The 17,457-nt window shown below is 44.8% G+C and overlaps 1 protein-coding gene across 1 annotated transcript in view; it reads right to left on the minus strand.

Annotated features, from left to right (window-relative positions):
* The window catches only part of CACNB3 (calcium voltage-gated channel auxiliary subunit beta 3), an 87,805-nt gene extending 71,230 nt beyond the window's left edge, over window positions 1-16,575 (minus strand). The window contains exon 1 of the mRNA XM_066594064.1: window positions 16,449-16,575. Coding sequence (XP_066450161.1) covers window positions 16,449-16,493 — 45 coding nt within the window. The 5' untranslated portion in view covers window positions 16,494-16,575. The remainder of the gene's footprint in view (window positions 1-16,448) is intronic.
* Between the last annotated feature and the right edge of the window lie 882 nt (window positions 16,576-17,457).

The raw sequence follows: 17,457 nt of genomic DNA on the forward strand, positions 1-17,457 counted from the left end.
AGGTAAACATGTTTGGCCAATGCCCTTCCACTAAGCCACACCCACTTTTTAAAAAGTGCCATGCATGGAGTAAAAAAAACTAAAACATATTTTGCGCCTTTTACTGACAGAAAACCTGATTTAAATACCTTGTGTGTAACGAGAGCTTAAAGGGGTATTACCGTAATTCGAAAGTGAAGGTTACCTGCATTATAAGGTGATTACGTACATTTGCTATATGATGTTATAACTTGTTTTACAAAGCTGCAGAGTTATCGCTTTACCAGTGCCACCCCCCTAGTTCTCCATGGGTATCCAATGGTTCCGTCCTGTACACTCCACTGTTTTACTGGTCAGTGACGACACGATTTGTACAGTCGTGAATGCGCACTTGTCGGTTACTGGCAATGGGGCATTGTGGGAGATGTAGTTTTGGCACTTCCTGGCGTCCTTTATAAATAAGAATGTGGTAATCTGAAGTTGGCTGGAGAGCGACGGTGGCGCAGGTCCACAAAAAAAAGGCACTGGAGTTCAGTTTGGCGATTTAGATGTTTGGAATAATAGCAATAAGTGAAGAAAAAAAAAAATGAGCTCCCGCCCCTTCCCCGCCCCTCGCCACTATATGCAATGGGAAGGGCGGGACGGGGCGGAGCTAAGAGCTGGGACTCAACGCTGAATCCACCCTAATGCAGCATTTGAGGGCAGTCTGAACGTTCCATAGCTTTGCAGCATTCTCACAAATTTCCAAAACATAATCACTCCAATGTATAAGGGACGTGCACAGATTTCCATAAACAGCTCATTAGCGATGCCAAACTCTCGTCTGCTCCAGCAACATAATGTAGCAGTCACTTTTTTAGAAAACGCTTACTTGCAACCAACGTACCTTCAGTTGTCTCCGGCAAGCACATTATAGCATGGATTGTGCTGCTCTGTGGCGATTGTTTTAATCGGAGACCCAGAAATCATTACTTAAACGGTCTTAAAAAGACACAGTCACAAGGCTTCCGACTAGAAGATGTGAGCGCATATGTCTTTACCGGCTTCTGTATATATTAATGAGAGGCCTCATCCAACAAACTATCAGCATAATGGCTATAGAATTCAGCAATCAGAATTATTCAACCCCCCCCCCCCCAATTGCAAATCAGGTTCATTTGCGGAATTTACATTTAACTTAGATGCAATTACACTGTCTAGCAAAGCCTTAACCAGTCCAGGTTTATCTCAAGCACACCTGATGCAACTATGAAGCCCTTGATTAGTTCCATCAGGTGTCCTTAAGACAATGCCTGACCTGCAAAAGTGTGCTCTTATGAGGGATTCTATTCAGGAAGTTTAGTAATTCTGAGGGTGGATTCAGACGACTGTATATCGGCTCGGTTTTCACGCCGAGCCGATATACGGTGTCCTCATCTGCAGGGGGGGGGGGGGGGAGGATGGAAGAGCCAGGAGAAATAACTGAGCTCCTGCCCCCTCTCTGCCTCCTCTCCACCCCCTCTCCGCCCCTCTGCACTATTTGCAATGAAAGGAGGCAGGATGGGGGCAGGGCTAAGTTTCGAGAATTAGCCCGGTCCCTGTCCCGCCTCTCCCCATTGCAAATAGTGCAGAGGGGCGAAAAGGAGGCAGAGAGGTGGCGGGAGATCAGAGCACTGCTCCTGGCTCTTCCAGGCTCCCCCCTGCAGAGAGAGACGACATATCGAAAACCCAGCCGATATACATTCGTCTGAATCCAGCCTGAGGCTGCATGTACACAGGTGAGCACGATATTGGTCCAAGAAATTCAGACCAATATGTCACTTGCAAACCTGCGGTTTTCCCTGCAATTGATATACGTTATTTCAATAGGAAAAAAGAAAAAAATGTTTTTAAAAAAAAAATCACATCACACTTGTAGGAAAATTGCATCTGCATGCCTTTTTCTTTTGCTCCCATAGAAAATAATGGACAATAACGCATCCAAAAATAGGCTATGCTGCAATTATTCTATTTTGCAGCATCACTGAGAAAAAAATATTTCGCTCATGTGAATACACCCATTGCAAATAATGAGTTCTATTTCTGTGCAAGATCTTGCAACGCACAAAACTATTTCTATAGTATTTTTGCACATATCTGACATATTGCAGATGAAAATATGAAAATAATAATTTTAAAAAAAATTCTCTGTAATTATGGTGCTTTTCATAAATATACACCAATTCTATCAGTCTAGTTTTACCACCTAATATGGGGGGAAAAAAAACAATGGCAGAATTATTTTAGATATGCAAAAGTTGTTCTATGCTAAAGTGACATGTCAAATTTCCAAAATCTGGCCCGGTCACTAAGGGGTTAAGAAATGATTTAAAAAAATTAACGGAACCAAGATTTATTTTTTTTTTTGGGGGGGGGGGGAACCTCTTTTTTTTTTAAAGGAATTCTACATAGCCACAAATCTGTTCAACCTAATAGAATCAGCATTTAATACTATTAAATACCAATTAGCTTCCTCTTGAATATATTGCTAATTACTAGATTTGCTACTTGTACCCGCGGAAGGGAAACATTTGCCGTAGTAAACATCGTCTATTTGATAACATTATCTGCATAAATACAATTATGTATTGTTGGGCAGCACAAGGAATGGTGATTGGTATTTTAGAAAAATGTTACCAGGATATTAGCTATAGATTGCCAAATGTTAATATATTGTGTCTAAACAAAAGGAGCCCATTTCAACATGTAATACCCCATGTAAATGAAAGTTTAAGTTACAGTTTTGAGCGATCATCTTTGCATAGAGTATAGTAGCTAAGTAGCTACTTAAGGGCTATGCGGGCAGAGCGGGACACCCCCGCGACCACTACGAGAACAATACAGCTGTTCTGCATGAGCAAACAGTTGTATTGTTCTCCGCGCTTACAGCTCGCGTCCCGCTGTGAACTACCAGCGGGGACTGATCTGAAAGAATCTTATCAGTGCTGCCGACTGTGATAACACCCATGCACCGCTGATAAGAGTTCACTCCTCAATTCAAGAAAACTAGAATTAAGCGAGGATCGAATCATGCACGAAAACTGCACAATGTCCATGCATTTAGACGCAACGGTTATCGCTTCAAAGACAATAAACGTTGCGTCTAAATGGGCCTTAACATATCAAGGATACGTATTGATTGTCACATCATGTTCTGTGGCACAAGGTAACAATGCATTGTAATAGGGAGCTTAAACCTTATCAGATCAGGAACAGCTCCAAAGAAGTAGTCCAGAGTTCAACGGTCCTGATTACCCATTGGATAGATGCATAGTAACCTGGAACCGAGACGGCGGAAAATCTAGAGCAGCAAAAGTCGCACCTAAAAGTTCTGATTTTGCTACGGAATTTGGTGTGGAGTTGCCCCAAATTTCGCCCCTTGCATTACAAATGGTGAAATCCGAAGTACAATCAACTAATCTCTGCAGTCAGGAGAACACACTGTCCTCTATGGGAGTGCGCGCCAGACTACTGAGATGCGATCAATGCATGGACAACGCCATAGACTTTTAGCGTGGACAGTGAAGGAATGGGAAGCCAGATAGGGTTGTATCAACACGGGGGATTGCAACCCATAAACAATGGGCCAATTTTTGGCCCAGAATGCCAAATGGTACATCAGTCCAGTATTTCAGCTGATTTTTTGCATTGCATATGACAATCATGGGCTTGTGTGTGGTGCAGAGTGTAAGGCAGCAGAAATGCGTTCCTAAGCTCTCGCTCACGACCTGAAGGTTGCAGGTTCAAATCCTTCAGAGGTTGGTAAAATGAGCACCCAGCTTGCTGGGGGTTAAAAGGCAATGGCAAACCACCCCACAAAAACAGTCTGCCTAGAAAATGTCACGATGTGACGTCACCCATGCAGTCAGTCATGACTCCGTGCTTGCACCAAGGGACTTTACCTTACCTTTAGGCCTCCTTCACACGGGTGACACCGCATCACTGCGATTTTCTCGCAGCAATACCGCGATTTTGTAGCGCTACAAAGTCGCATGTGACGCTACGAAATCACGCGACTTTGTAGCATCTGCTACTGTTAAAGTTGCATCGCATGCAAACCGCGTTTTCGTGCAATGTGATGCAACAGAGAGGAAGGCTCCATAGAGAAACATGGGCTACAAAACCTCGTGTGTCGCGGGCATATCGCTGGACCTGCGAGGTTTGTGTGTGGTTGTGTAGCATGCTACAAAATATCGCATGTGTGAAGGAACCCATAGGGAACCATGGGCTTCACATACATGCGATTTGTAGCATTGTAGCAACGCTACAAAATCGCGCGACTTTGTCGCCCGTGTGAAGCAGGCCTTACACAGCAATAGCCAGTGTTGAACTAGCGTCAATTGTGTCTTCACAATAGCAATACTTAGGATGGCTTTAACCCCTTAAGTACCAAGCTATTTTGTACCTTAAAGACCAGACCCTTTTTAGGGATTTCACCCATGTGGTGGTTTCACTGCCCTATTTTGTTTCCTTTAGCTACCAAAATTATTATTTTTTCCATGACATATAGGATGATTTTTTAAATATCTTTTTCACTGACTTTTCCCCCCGTTTTTTTAGTTTTATTGAGGGTAAAATGGTAAAATAAATGTTTTGGTTTTTTTTAACATTTATAGTTATTTTCTTTAATTTAGTATATTTATGCTAAAATAAAATATGGGAACGGGTTCCTCTATTTATTTTGGACGCTTTGATATACAGGATGTATGGTTTTGGTTTACAGGGCTCATATGGCGACAGTTTTTGTTGGCGTCTGCTTTGGGTTATTTTCTTTCTTATGTATGTATTGTTGTTTGCTTCTGGAATATTGTTTTATTTGTGTATGTAATCATGTTGTTTACTATCTATGTCCCCCATTACGTCATATAAGACCTCTGGGGCGTCCATAGGAGCCCTAGTTACAGGGGAAAACAACCCCTGTAGTGACATTAGTCACTGGCAGAGCTAATCAGGATCTAGTTTGACCCTCCAGCTCTGCTGTAGCAGGGAACCTCGGAGGTCACATGACCCCCGGGCTCCCAGAGTGAAAGCTACAGTTCTGCTTTCACTTTCTAGTACACAGTGCTCATTGAGCGCCGTGTATCGGGGAAGGAAAGGCAGGAAGAGTTAAAAACCCCTCCTGCCTTCTGCTCCCGGTTATCAGCTGTGAAGAACAGCTGATAACCCATTCCTGCGTCTGATTGATTGCAGAGCCAGGAGGCTTAAAGCACCGCCGTAATTTTACTATCGGCGGTGCACTAAGCCCAGGACCAGGCGCCGTATATTTACCGCGGCTGGTCCTTAATGGGTTAAACTATCTTCGATAGCCGTTGCGCCTCGAAGATCCCTTTGGCCACCCACCTCCATTAACGACTGCCTGCTTACATGGGCTGATAGTCACTTGGCTACAACAAGTGAGCGGTTGCCCTGTCAGGCGACATGTTTACACAGGACAACGATTACCTGCATTCACTCTTTTGAGCGACTATCGGCCAGGTTACAGCCACTCTTACCGTGAACCAGGTCAGTTCTTATAGAGCAGATATTGGTTACACAGATTGTTGGGAAGACGGCATCCTATGACAGTCCTACGGTATGACCCATCATACTGGGATGTTGTTCTAGAGCAGTCGTTGTTAATCCATGGTCCTCCGCCTGCTGCAAAACTACAACAGTTTGAGACCACTACTACAAAAAGAGTTTTTTATGCGACTGTATGGGCCTATTAAAAATGGGTGCGGAAGGAATGACTGACCCCCACTAACAAGGAATGACCACATAATACAAGGTGCACAGCATGCCAACGAGTAATAAGCCTTCTAAACAGGAATAAACTCCTAGATTCAGATAATTGATGGCTTTATAGGGAGGAGCTATTGTTGATGAAAGGGCCATGTTGATAAAAACACATTTTTTCATTGTCGCCCCCTGACCTGATTGCCTGTAACACTCTGGAGATCTCCTCTTTATATTGAAGTCACTTCCATGCAGTGCAGCCTCTGGTCTGATGCTTATCACGCACCATCTTGATGTTGCTTTCACTGTTCTGTGCTATCAATTCCATGATGCATCACACAGCATTACATGAGAAGCTAGAGACTGTACCATCTCTGCCTGCAAGGACACTGCCATTATCATCTGTATTCTATATTCACCTAAATAAGCTACAGACTATAAGTAGAACATCAGGAGGATGAGCTGTGATCTCCTTCATATAACTGTGTGACAGGCGCTGTGTGATCATTATCAGTAAATGAGATAGGTGTATCTGTGTTCCCCTCTGCAGGGCATCCGTAGTAGGGTCCATCACAGGAGTTATGTTGACTGAGAAATTGACTAGTTTGAGATAGCATAAACCCAAGTAAATCCGAGCTGCTCAGAATTGAGATCACCTGAGAAGGTGGCCAGGAGTTTCAAATAGAAAGGAATAACTAACCAAAGTAATACTAGCTGATTTATATGTACTGGGGGAATAGTCACATAATGAATTTTTAAAAAATGTAATTGGAGTGGCCCTTTAATGAAGGGATAACCACTTAAATGGACAGCTCACAGATAATGCTGGTCTTATAGGCATATAATAATGTCCTTATTTAAAGCATCAATTGTCCCATAAACTTTCTGAAGTTTCTCTTTAACTTTGGCCCATAATTCCCCTTTAGGGAAATCTATAATCTTGGGGTCTGAACGAAGACGTATTACAACACCTGGTGGACTGTGTCAGAATAATTCCCATGTAACAATGTTTTGCTCCCCGTTAATCACATAGAATTGAATTCTGCCAGGGATTAGCCGAGGTACAAGCAGCCAAACTGATTAGTCAGAGGATTCACTGAAGTCTACTACCTCCGTCCCCATTGCTGTACATCAGGCGTGGGGAGAGGCGTAATGACCATTACAAAATTAAAGGCTGTTGCTTCCGCCAGACCTGTTTTCTCATGACAAGCGGTAAAGACAAACAAAAATATATTGAGCTGTGACATCAAGAAAAGTAAAGACTCCAGGGAAACGGCTGCCGTGACGCAAGTGTAGTCTATCCTCATTTCTGTACACAGCAGGAAGAACCAACCACTCAACACCATCTTGTGCCGACACCTTAAGTGTTAGAAGGGCTAGAACAGTCGTTACAAGACAATCAATGCAAGGAGTAACAACTGGGGCAGAAGAACGGCTACAGCACTTGGAAAAAGTTTCTTCCCCACACCTCCTTAAAACTTTTACACTGTACTGTATATAGTATTAATCTAAGTGAAAACAGGTTACTAAAGAGGAAAAAAAATGTACACCTTATATAGCCCCCCCTTCAAAGGGAAAGAAATCCCACCAGGTTGAAGTAGTAGAGCCCTTCCCCTGGAAAAGCCTTCTCTATGCTCTAATCTTCAGCTATGTAGGGTAAAGTATCTGGGTGTGAATAATTAGTATTCTATCAAATAAAACAAAGGGTTAATTACCAATCCCAATCTAAAAAATGTGACAAATCTGCCGCAAAAAGAACCACAGGAGCCATAAAAAACAACCAAATAGAAAAACAGTTAGGGCTCCTGTCCACGAGCGATCGTGCATTGCGGTACTCACGGCGATAATCCGGCCGCGAGTAACGCAGTGCACGCTTTCCATAGCGGTGATATGGAAAGCACAGCCCCCCTGTCCACGAGCGGAGAATCAAATAGCGGCATGCCGTGGTTTGCTGCAATTCTCCACGGTGAGCCCATCTATCAGCCTAATTTGGGCTACTATACTTTTTTTTAACCCTTTCCAATCCAATTTGTATGCTGGTTTTCCTAGGGGGCTTACTCTTTTGCTGCCGTTATACAACGGCGCTATCTGCTGGCTAAAGCCAGTACTACATGAGGTGACACGTTGGATAGGCTCCGACAGCAGAGAGGCTGGCAATATTCAGTAAGAGAACCCTGACGGACGTCTTCCAACATCGGAGCTGTACAGCCTTAAATCATAATGTCTTCACAGGTCAGACAGTGGATTGGAAAGGGTTACATTTTTAAATTTTTCTAGGGCAAATTGCACAAAAACCCTCTCAAAACATGCTTTCCTCCATGCTTAGTATGTCTTTAAACACTTTTTTTCCCTATGTCCGACAAAGGTGGATTTATTTGCAAAAATGGAGTGTGGCCTAACTTGCATCAAAAATTACAATTGTGGCAAACTACACCAAAATTTTGGTTCACTTTTTGGCATCGATTAAGCCAGATTCACACCAGCTTAAGCACATTTGCACGCATTCTTTCTGAAAAGGGTGTTGTGTATATGCGTGCGCATCGGTATATTTTACTGTACTTTTCGCACATGCAAAAAACAGGCGCCGATGCTCCCAGCGATTGATACGTTTTAGTAAGTTTAGGGAGTTCAAAACGTGTTTTTTTTCTTGCACAATTCTGCAGGAAAATAGAGCGTAATGCGCAGGTAAAATACGCTCTTGTAAATAAACCCATTGAAATCAATACGTTTTATTTGTTGCATATTGTGTGCGCAAAATTTTCATACGCAAATACGCCTAAAAGGTGTCTAAACTGAGACTAGACAGTCTTAAAAGTCAACAAATGTATCATTCAGCAGAGCTACTGTCTATTCTAAGGGCGGGTTCACATGGGAGGAGGCGCAAAAACGCACACAATAGCGCAACGTATTTGCACTGTGAACATCGCACTGTTGTGCGCGTTTTTGCACATATTACTGTACTTTTTGCACGGATAGGGACATTTCACATGCTCGCGGGACAGAGCCGCACCCCAATTTAAAAGGCTATTTAGCCTAATTAGTTCCAGATGTGTTTTTCGCGCAAAATTGCCCAGGGTAATAAGAAATTACGCAGGTGGGGCCTTAAGTGCGCAAATGCGCTCTAAAATAGAACGTGCTGTGTTTTGGTTTTTTTTGCGCTCACAAAAACAAAAATGAGAATGAACCCATTAAGATTAATGGGTTCTATTCTCGAATATGTCCACGTGAAGCCACCCTGAGACTTTATTCCCACGAGCACATATCGTCCGCAATTTTTAAGTTAGAAGTAGAAAATCTGGTGAATGGGCACACCAATCAAACGTTTGTGCGCCCATTTAGATGGCCTGGTGAAACCGTCCCAAATGCGCCAAGCTTACCAGGCCATCGCCCATTTCCCCTTCCTCCTTATCGCAGGCTCACCTCTGTTCCTTCCCACTTGTTCTGTGCAATGGGATGGGGCGGGCGAAGCTAAGCGACGGTCCGCCCCGCCTCCTCCCATTGATAGCTATGGGTGGGGAGAAGATGGGCCCTTAGTTCCACCCACGTCCTGCCCCCTCCCATTGCACAGAACGAGTGGGGAGGAACAGAGGTGAGCCTGCATGGGGGAGGAGAACAGAGGGAGGTAGTTTAGCAGCCACGCTGCTAAACTCCCTCCCACCTACAGCCACTGCCATGGGCTGACGTAGTTCCAGGACTAGGTTTTGGGCCCGACGTAAAAATGCCCGGTGCTATATTGGCTTGGCCGGGCGTTTTTACATCTCGTAAATACGCCCATGTGATCAGATGCATTGGAATCCAATGCATCAGATCACAGTGCATATTGGCCGGGCCGCGAAAACAGCCGGACGAAATGTGCTAGTGGGAAAGAGCCCTATGTTTGCACTGTCTAATGTTATACAGTAGTTGTAAATAACCCCCTATGTCCAGCCCTCCAGTCTCTTACTTCTTCAGCCAGAGGGACACCAATAACGCTGATCCTATAGTTCTCTATATGTTTGAAATACAAAAAGTTACCATCTTCCATCTGTCCTGGAAGATGTAGTATTGCAGGGATGAAGGGGTTTTCTGGGACTTAAATATAAAGGCTTAAAATGGTATATTATAAAGAAAGCCCGCATACTCACCGACTCCAGAAGCAACCCGTCCAGAGCTGGCGCCCTGGTTCCCAAAACTAGGAAGCCAGAAGAAGCCATCGGGTGGTCATGTGCCATTCATTGTGCACATAACTGCTCAGCCAATTACGGGCTTCAGCGGTGATTCGTCCATGGCAGCTGAAGCTTGCGATTGTGGCTGTGACCGCTCAGCCAATGAACAGCACATGACTACCCTGTGCCTTCTTCTGAGTTCGAATGGGAGGGGACTGAGGCTTCAGCACTGGACAGGGAGCCGCTGGAGCAGGTTAGTATACTTTTTGCCTTATTTTATACCGTTTTAAGCCTTAATTATTTTTGATGTTCTGGAAAACCCCTTTAATTCCTAACTTTTGTAGTCCTGTTACTACATTTTTAGGGTTCACTTCTGGAGTCTATAAAAGGGGTCACACACATTAAATGAATGAAAGTTGGCCAAACTCGCTGATTTCAGAGGAAACTATCCATATTCTTAGGCGTACATGGGCCACCCAATCCAATGTAAGATGTCGGAGAATAGAAGAATTGGGCAAGTTGGGTTTCATGCTGTGTGATAGTTGGGAGAAATACATGTTGGCCAAATGAGTAATTGCTCAACAGTTATTTAAGGTTTTTGGGCAGCATAACATTTTGACGGGTGCAATGAACACCACATGACCACTGCTGCTTCTTCCAGGGGATGGGGACTCCTGCGCTGGACCAGGAGAAAAGGGGATATCCAACTTGTGAGTATAGCTTTTTTTTTAATTGATGGCCCATTACTTCCCATACAATTTTTTTTAATGCCCAGAAAATCCCTTTAAACCATAAATGTGCTGTGGAACATATGTGCTTTATATAAACGAAAAATATAACATGTGCTTTTATCTATATAATGCATGCGGATTTCTACAATCCTCTACGATGGGCTGTTCTAGAAACGGGAAGACTGCATCTCTATTGCAAACAGCATAGTCTTCTACCAAAGAACAACCTATACTCTCTTCATTACCGTACTCATAGATCATTCAGTTCAGTCCCCTATGGCACTGAGTCAGAGGGAGGAAATAAGCCAAAAAATATGCAACACTGTCCGTTGCCAAAAACCACCCAACATCATTGTGTTAATACACCGGGAGATGATCGGCTGAGTACGTATGTGACATAAGGACCATAAGAAACAGTCATAGAACTGATGCAACATTTCATATATTGTAGAGGACGTAAAGTACCCTTGTCACTATACTCAGTAGTAGTAACACAAAACAGTGTAGTGTGTGCCATGATGATGGACTGTAGGTATGGATTTATATCTGATGATATATATATATATATATATATATATACACATACATACATATACACATACACACACATATATCCTGGGAAAATACATATTCATGTGATCTCTCTACAAGAGGGGTAAGAACAAATCTCATCTGCCCCTTCATGAGCCCTGTGATAATAAAGAATAAGTATAGAAAATGCTGCCACACAGCAATATACACCGTCCCACGAAAAGTAATTGTACCCCTGAGCAAGAATCAAAAGTAGTAAATATTTACATGTCTTAATACTTAGTGGGGCTCGTTTGGTCCCAATGACATCAGACACACTCCGTGATATACTTTCTACTAATGTCTGATACGTCTTCAGCTGGTATTTCCCTCCATTCATCCTGCAAACATCTAGCAGGTTCTCTGAAAGAAGATGCCTCCAACCATCTACAATGATGCAAGAAGCATTGTTATTGGACAGTTGAGCAATGGAAGAACATTCTATGGAGTGACAAATCACACTATTCCATCTTCAGATCCGATGGATGTAGCTGGGTGTGGAGGACACCTGGGCAACGCCTTATGGTCTGGGGAAGTGTTACGTGGCATGGTCTTGATCCACATGGCAAGAACCATGAACATGGAGGTGTACCTTGACATCCTAGACAATAATGTGCTGCCAGCAATGTGCTAATACTCTGGCAATGGTCGGCCATACTTCCAACAAGACAACGCACCTTGTCACAAATCCAACGCTGTTTTACATTGGTTCGAGGATATGGATGTTCCACGATTGGACTGGTCTGCACCGAATCCCCCACCTGAACATCTTTGGGATGAACTTAAAAAATTGGGTCAGGAAATATGGAGGAAGTTGAAAATGAGCACAAATCACTGCATTCATTTTAATGGGAGTTTGGAAGATAGATAGCCAAGTTCAAGCACTCCGCTATCTCCAACAGCCCCATTGAAATGAACAGCGAAACAGTGAACAAATGTGACCACCAATTCATTGACCATTCATTCAGGACCTTTGGTATCCCTGTTCTTGTAAACAGTGGGGGTCCCAGCGGTTGGACCCCTACCTTTCACATAGTTGTCCCCTATCATTTAGTTAAAGGATAACACTATTTCAAAGGGCAACCCCTTTAAGAAGCTCTGCAGTATAAGGACTCCATCAAACAGCTACAAATCTCAGCCAGTGACGGAGCAACGATATGATAGGTAAGCCATGACTCAATTCTTATAAGGTCTGCCACTCGTGTCTGCTGCTCCCTTGCGGTTTCAGGCAGCTGCAGGCATCCCTCTGCTCTCCCTGTGTGTATGGATCCTGTATGTCTGTTTTCATCCATCACTGAGAGGGTTAATCAGTTCTCTGGCTCTCAGCTCACCTGTGGGGTTAATAGCCATTACTCCTTTATTTAAGCTGGGTTGTGGCACTTCCTCCTTGCCTCAGAGTTGTTGTGTGTTTTGTCTCTCACACTCTGCATTTCTAGGTCGCCTGTTTCTGACCTCTTGTCGGTTTTATCCTCTACCCTTTCCTGCATCTGTTTATTTTGTATGTCCATTGCTTTATACTTTTGCCTTTGTATGTCTCTGCCCATTTCTGTCCAGTCTGTGCAACGCTCCCCTTTCCTTGGCAAGTCAGTTCTGTACTATGTGTCCTATGTTCTCTTCAGTGTCCCTGTGTCTTGTCAGGGATAGTTAGCACCAAGGTTCCTGTGCGAGGCCGTTCTTATCTGGGCGATCACCCTGCTTCTAGGCAGTGACCTTCCCTTCTTTCAGCTTACCTTAGGGCAAGTTACCCATCCGGGATTTCCCTGCTTCCCTACCCCCATTCACTGGGGTCAGCTGCTAGCCATACCAGATCTGGGTAGTTAGTTAGTCCAGTGGGTCCACATTCTAAATCCCTAACAATTCTCAGGGTATGGGTGGAGTTCTGGTCTTTACAGGTCAACAATCCCCCCAAGACTTACATGGGGCTATGCAGCATGTAACCTACACCTTACACTTATTGATAAGGGTACCCCCTTTTTAAAGATTAGTTTTCTAATTGAGACTATTAGATAGTTCCAAGGCAACTATAATGGTGTCCTAAAGGGGTTGTACCAAAATTGACTTTAATCACTTAGCCATAGGATAGATAAAAAAAACCTGATTGTGGGGATCTCACCAGATCCCGTCTCGTCCTCTTCTCCTTACTGCAGGCTCGCTGCACCCACCTGCAATGATGTGGAGATTGAATGGCGCAGCTGCCGGACATGTGCAGCGCCACACCACTCATTTCAATGGGGCAGACAGCAACAGCAGAAAAGTGCTGAGCTATCTCCGGAAGTTGCATCGAAGATAAATAATGGCGCTGCATGCTTGACCACCACTCCATTCAATCTCCTCCTCACTGTGAGAAGAAGAGGTGGATACGGGACCCCTGTTCTTGTGATCGGCAGGGGTCTCAGCAATGACATCAGCACAATCAGAGTTTTATCACCTTTCCTTTGGATAGGTGATAAATGTCGATTTTGGTACAACCCCTTTAACCTACAAATGGTATGGGTTGCCTGGATTTTCACCGATACCCATGGGAATGTGTTAATCAGACCAGGTTGCCCAATGGGAAATGTAGACTATCTAGAATAATAAGTTCAGAACTGCGACTCAGCTTATAAAAGAATTCAACATAAATGTACCAGATGTAATTAAAGTCATGGGAGGATCCTCCTAAACTGTAATGTAGACCAATGACACGACGAATGACAATATGTAGACCAATGACATGGCGGTAGCTCTAGCCCCCCCCACCCCCTTTATATTATGCAATGATGCAACCCTACATGAAACATGAAGCACATGTGCAGTTTCATATATTTCTCCCAATTAAGCAAGGAATTAAATAGCTTCACAAATCCAACCATCTGGTGGCACTGCTTCAGACATGCCATTTCTGTATGGCAAGGTCCCATGCTATAGGGTGGTATGCCAACATCTGCTACTGCTCTACAGTCATATATATCACATACAACCAAGGCAGAGTTGAGGATACACAGCCCTATTATAGCATATGGGGCTATGTAGATTGACTTTTTTTCAAGTAGACCAATGGTGAATGACCCCTAGGAGGTCTTATATGATGTCATGGGGTACATAGATGTTAAAAAACAAAAGTTGCAAAATAAGTATAAAAAAATTACAGAATAAAATAAAAATATATACATAAAAAAGAAAATGACCCAATGCCAACCAAAACCATTACCACATGCGCCCTATAATCCAAAAACTATTTATCAACCCGTCTGAAACAAAATGAGGAACCCATTAGCCTACTTCATTTTAGCGTAAATATACTAATTTAAAAAATAAATTTTAAAATAAAAAAGATCATTGCTTTTTAGTTTTTTACCCATATCAAAACTAGAAATGGAAAAAAACATCCAAAAAAGCTTAAAAAAAATAGCCCTATATGTCACTGTCATTGGGGAGGCATAGCAAAAACAGCATTCGCCAATTTTTCACAGGGATGGAGGGTTAGGGTGAGGGGTAAGTGTGACACTTAGCCTTATATTATAACAGTAGGCTAACTGTTACACTTACCCCTCACCCTAACCCTTCATCCCTGTCAGTAATCACTGCAGCTGCACCATGAGCTTAATGGGCTGCCAGGACTCCAGGAAAGCCCTGGACCCGCCCTCGCGACCGGGCAACCCACGGACCCGCCCTCGCGACCGGGCAACCCACGGACCCGCCCTCGCGACCGGGCAACCCACGGACCCGCCCTCGCGACCGGGCAACCCACGGACCCGCCCTCGCGACCGGGCAACCCACGGACCCGCCCTCGCGACCGGGCAACCCACGGACCCGCCCTCGCGACCGGGCAACCCACGGACCCGCCCTCGCGACCGGGCAACCCACGGACCCGCCCTCGCAACCGGAAACCCACGGACCCGCCCTCGCAACCGGAAACCCACGGACCCGCCCTCGCAACCGGAAACCCACGGACCCGTCCTCGCACAGAGAAACACATGATTTTTATGCCAGTGCGATGCGTCTTGAGATAAAATCGGATCGCTGCACTTGTGTTTTTCACACGCGTGAAAGACACATATGAAAATCACCTATTATTTCCTATGGGAGCAAAAATGCAGCATAGTTGTATGAAACTCGCATGTACATGCGAGCGCGGGTCAATTTTTTTTTTTTTTTTTTTTCCCGCAGGGAAAAATGGGCGATTCTGTTGGAGGTTGTGCTGCAGTGTATTTCCTGTATCACTGTGAGAGAAAAAAACAGCACGTGTAAATGAACCAATCAGAAACGTTGGGATCTTTTCCCGCACATCCCGCAACACTCAGAAATCATGCGGGGAAATCTCATAAACACGGATGATTTCCTCACGTGATTTTTGTGTGTTGCGAGATGCACAGCAATTGCACGGGAAAATGGGTGCATTTGTATGTACGGTTTCTCTCACAGTGTTGCAGCACAACCTATTTTGGGGTGATTCTGTTGAAGAATCGCCCACTTGCCCCTATGCAAGCGGGGGAAAAAAATTGCGCCCTACTCGCACGTACATGGGATCGTGATGAGTTTAGGCTCTGCATAGGGATACGCCCCAATATGACATCTGCGGTGACATCACTAAACAATCACTTGTACATCTCTTCACACTAAGGCCGACTTCACACGGGCGGATTTCTGCGCACGCAAAAACGCACTGAGCACACGAATTTCTGCACATTTCAGTCACGCAAAACACAGCATACTCCATGTTCCTGCACACCAAACAGGAAGTAAAAGAAGATGCACAAATGCGCACAACACGCTAGGAGATCCGTGAAACGCAGCATTGCGCTGGAATGAGACGACATCTTGAACTCATTAGACTAATTAGCCATTTCAATGACCGCGAGCATCGGTGCGTATGGTTTTGCACGTGTACAGTACACAAAACATGCAGCGCTCATGCAAATACACATAGGCTCGTGTGAAGCCGACATTAACCTATATATATATATATATATATATATATATATATATATATATATATATATGTGAGCTGTCTATAGGAAAACCTGTCTGTTGCCCATAGCAACCATTTACAGCACTGCTTTCATGCTACCTCAGCAGTGAGACATAGTAGCCAATCACAGCGCAGCTTTCCTTTCTAGTGCTGAAGTACAATGCTAGCAGCGTTGTGATTGGTTGCTATGGGCAACAGATTTCCTTCTATGGCCCGAGTGCTGTATGCTCTGTGTCCCGTGTAGCGGACGGCACGGAGTCCTCCGCAGTGTGGGGACAGCCGGCATCTGTTGCATGTGGCAGGAGGGGCGGACATAGCATGGAGAAGTGCTGCACTCACCACCTCCGAGTCCTCGAAGCCATGGATATACAGGTCGTCGTACATGGGGGCTCCAGGCTGAGAGCGCCCGCCGGACGGCAGGTCTGCTGGCTGACAGAGCCGGGGATGGAGCGCTGCTGGCCGCGCTGACTGGCTGGTCCCACCCTGGATGGAGGAATAAGGAAGCCGGGCTGCTTCTCCGTGCTAACAGTCAGGCGAGGGAACAATGGCCCCCACCCACCACACACACGGAGGGCGCCTCCTCTGATTGGCGGCGGCACGTCCCCGGAGCACTGGGGCTACAGCTGGGAGCGGGCGGAGGCTGCAGGAGGGAAGCACCTGCCCACCATGCTGCTGGAGCCATGGGGACACACCGTGCCAGGAACCGGGGGGTACACTGCATCGTGTCAGCACTGCATACTTGTATCATGTTATCACTGCACACCTGTATACACTGCATCACTACATGTGTCACTGCATCATGTCAGCGCTGCACACCTGTATACACTGCATCGTGTCAGCACTACATACTTGTATCATGTCATCACTGCACACCTGTATACGCTGCATCACTACGTGTCACTGCATCATGTCAGCACTACATACTTGCATCATGTCAGCGCTGCACACCTGTATACACCGCATCACTACATGTATCACTGCATCATGTCATCACTGTATGTGGCACTGCATTATGTCATCACTACACGTGTCACTGCATCATGTCAGCTCTGCACACCTGTATGCACTGCATCATGTCATCACTACATACTTGTATCATATCATCACTGTGAACCTGTATCATGTCATCGCTGCACACCTGTGTATGCACTGCATCATGTCATCACTGTATGTGGCATTGCATTATGTCATCACTGCACGTGTCACTGCATCATGTCAGCGCTGCACACCTGTATGCACTGCATCATGTCATCACTACATACTTGTATCATGTCATCACTGCACACCTGTATACACTGTACCACTACATGTGACACTGAATCATGTCATCACTGTATACCTGTATCAC

This window comes from Eleutherodactylus coqui, chromosome 1 (genome assembly GCF_035609145.1).
Source record: "Eleutherodactylus coqui strain aEleCoq1 chromosome 1, aEleCoq1.hap1, whole genome shotgun sequence".
In the NCBI taxonomy this organism is placed as follows: Eukaryota; Metazoa; Chordata; class Amphibia; order Anura; family Eleutherodactylidae; genus Eleutherodactylus; species Eleutherodactylus coqui.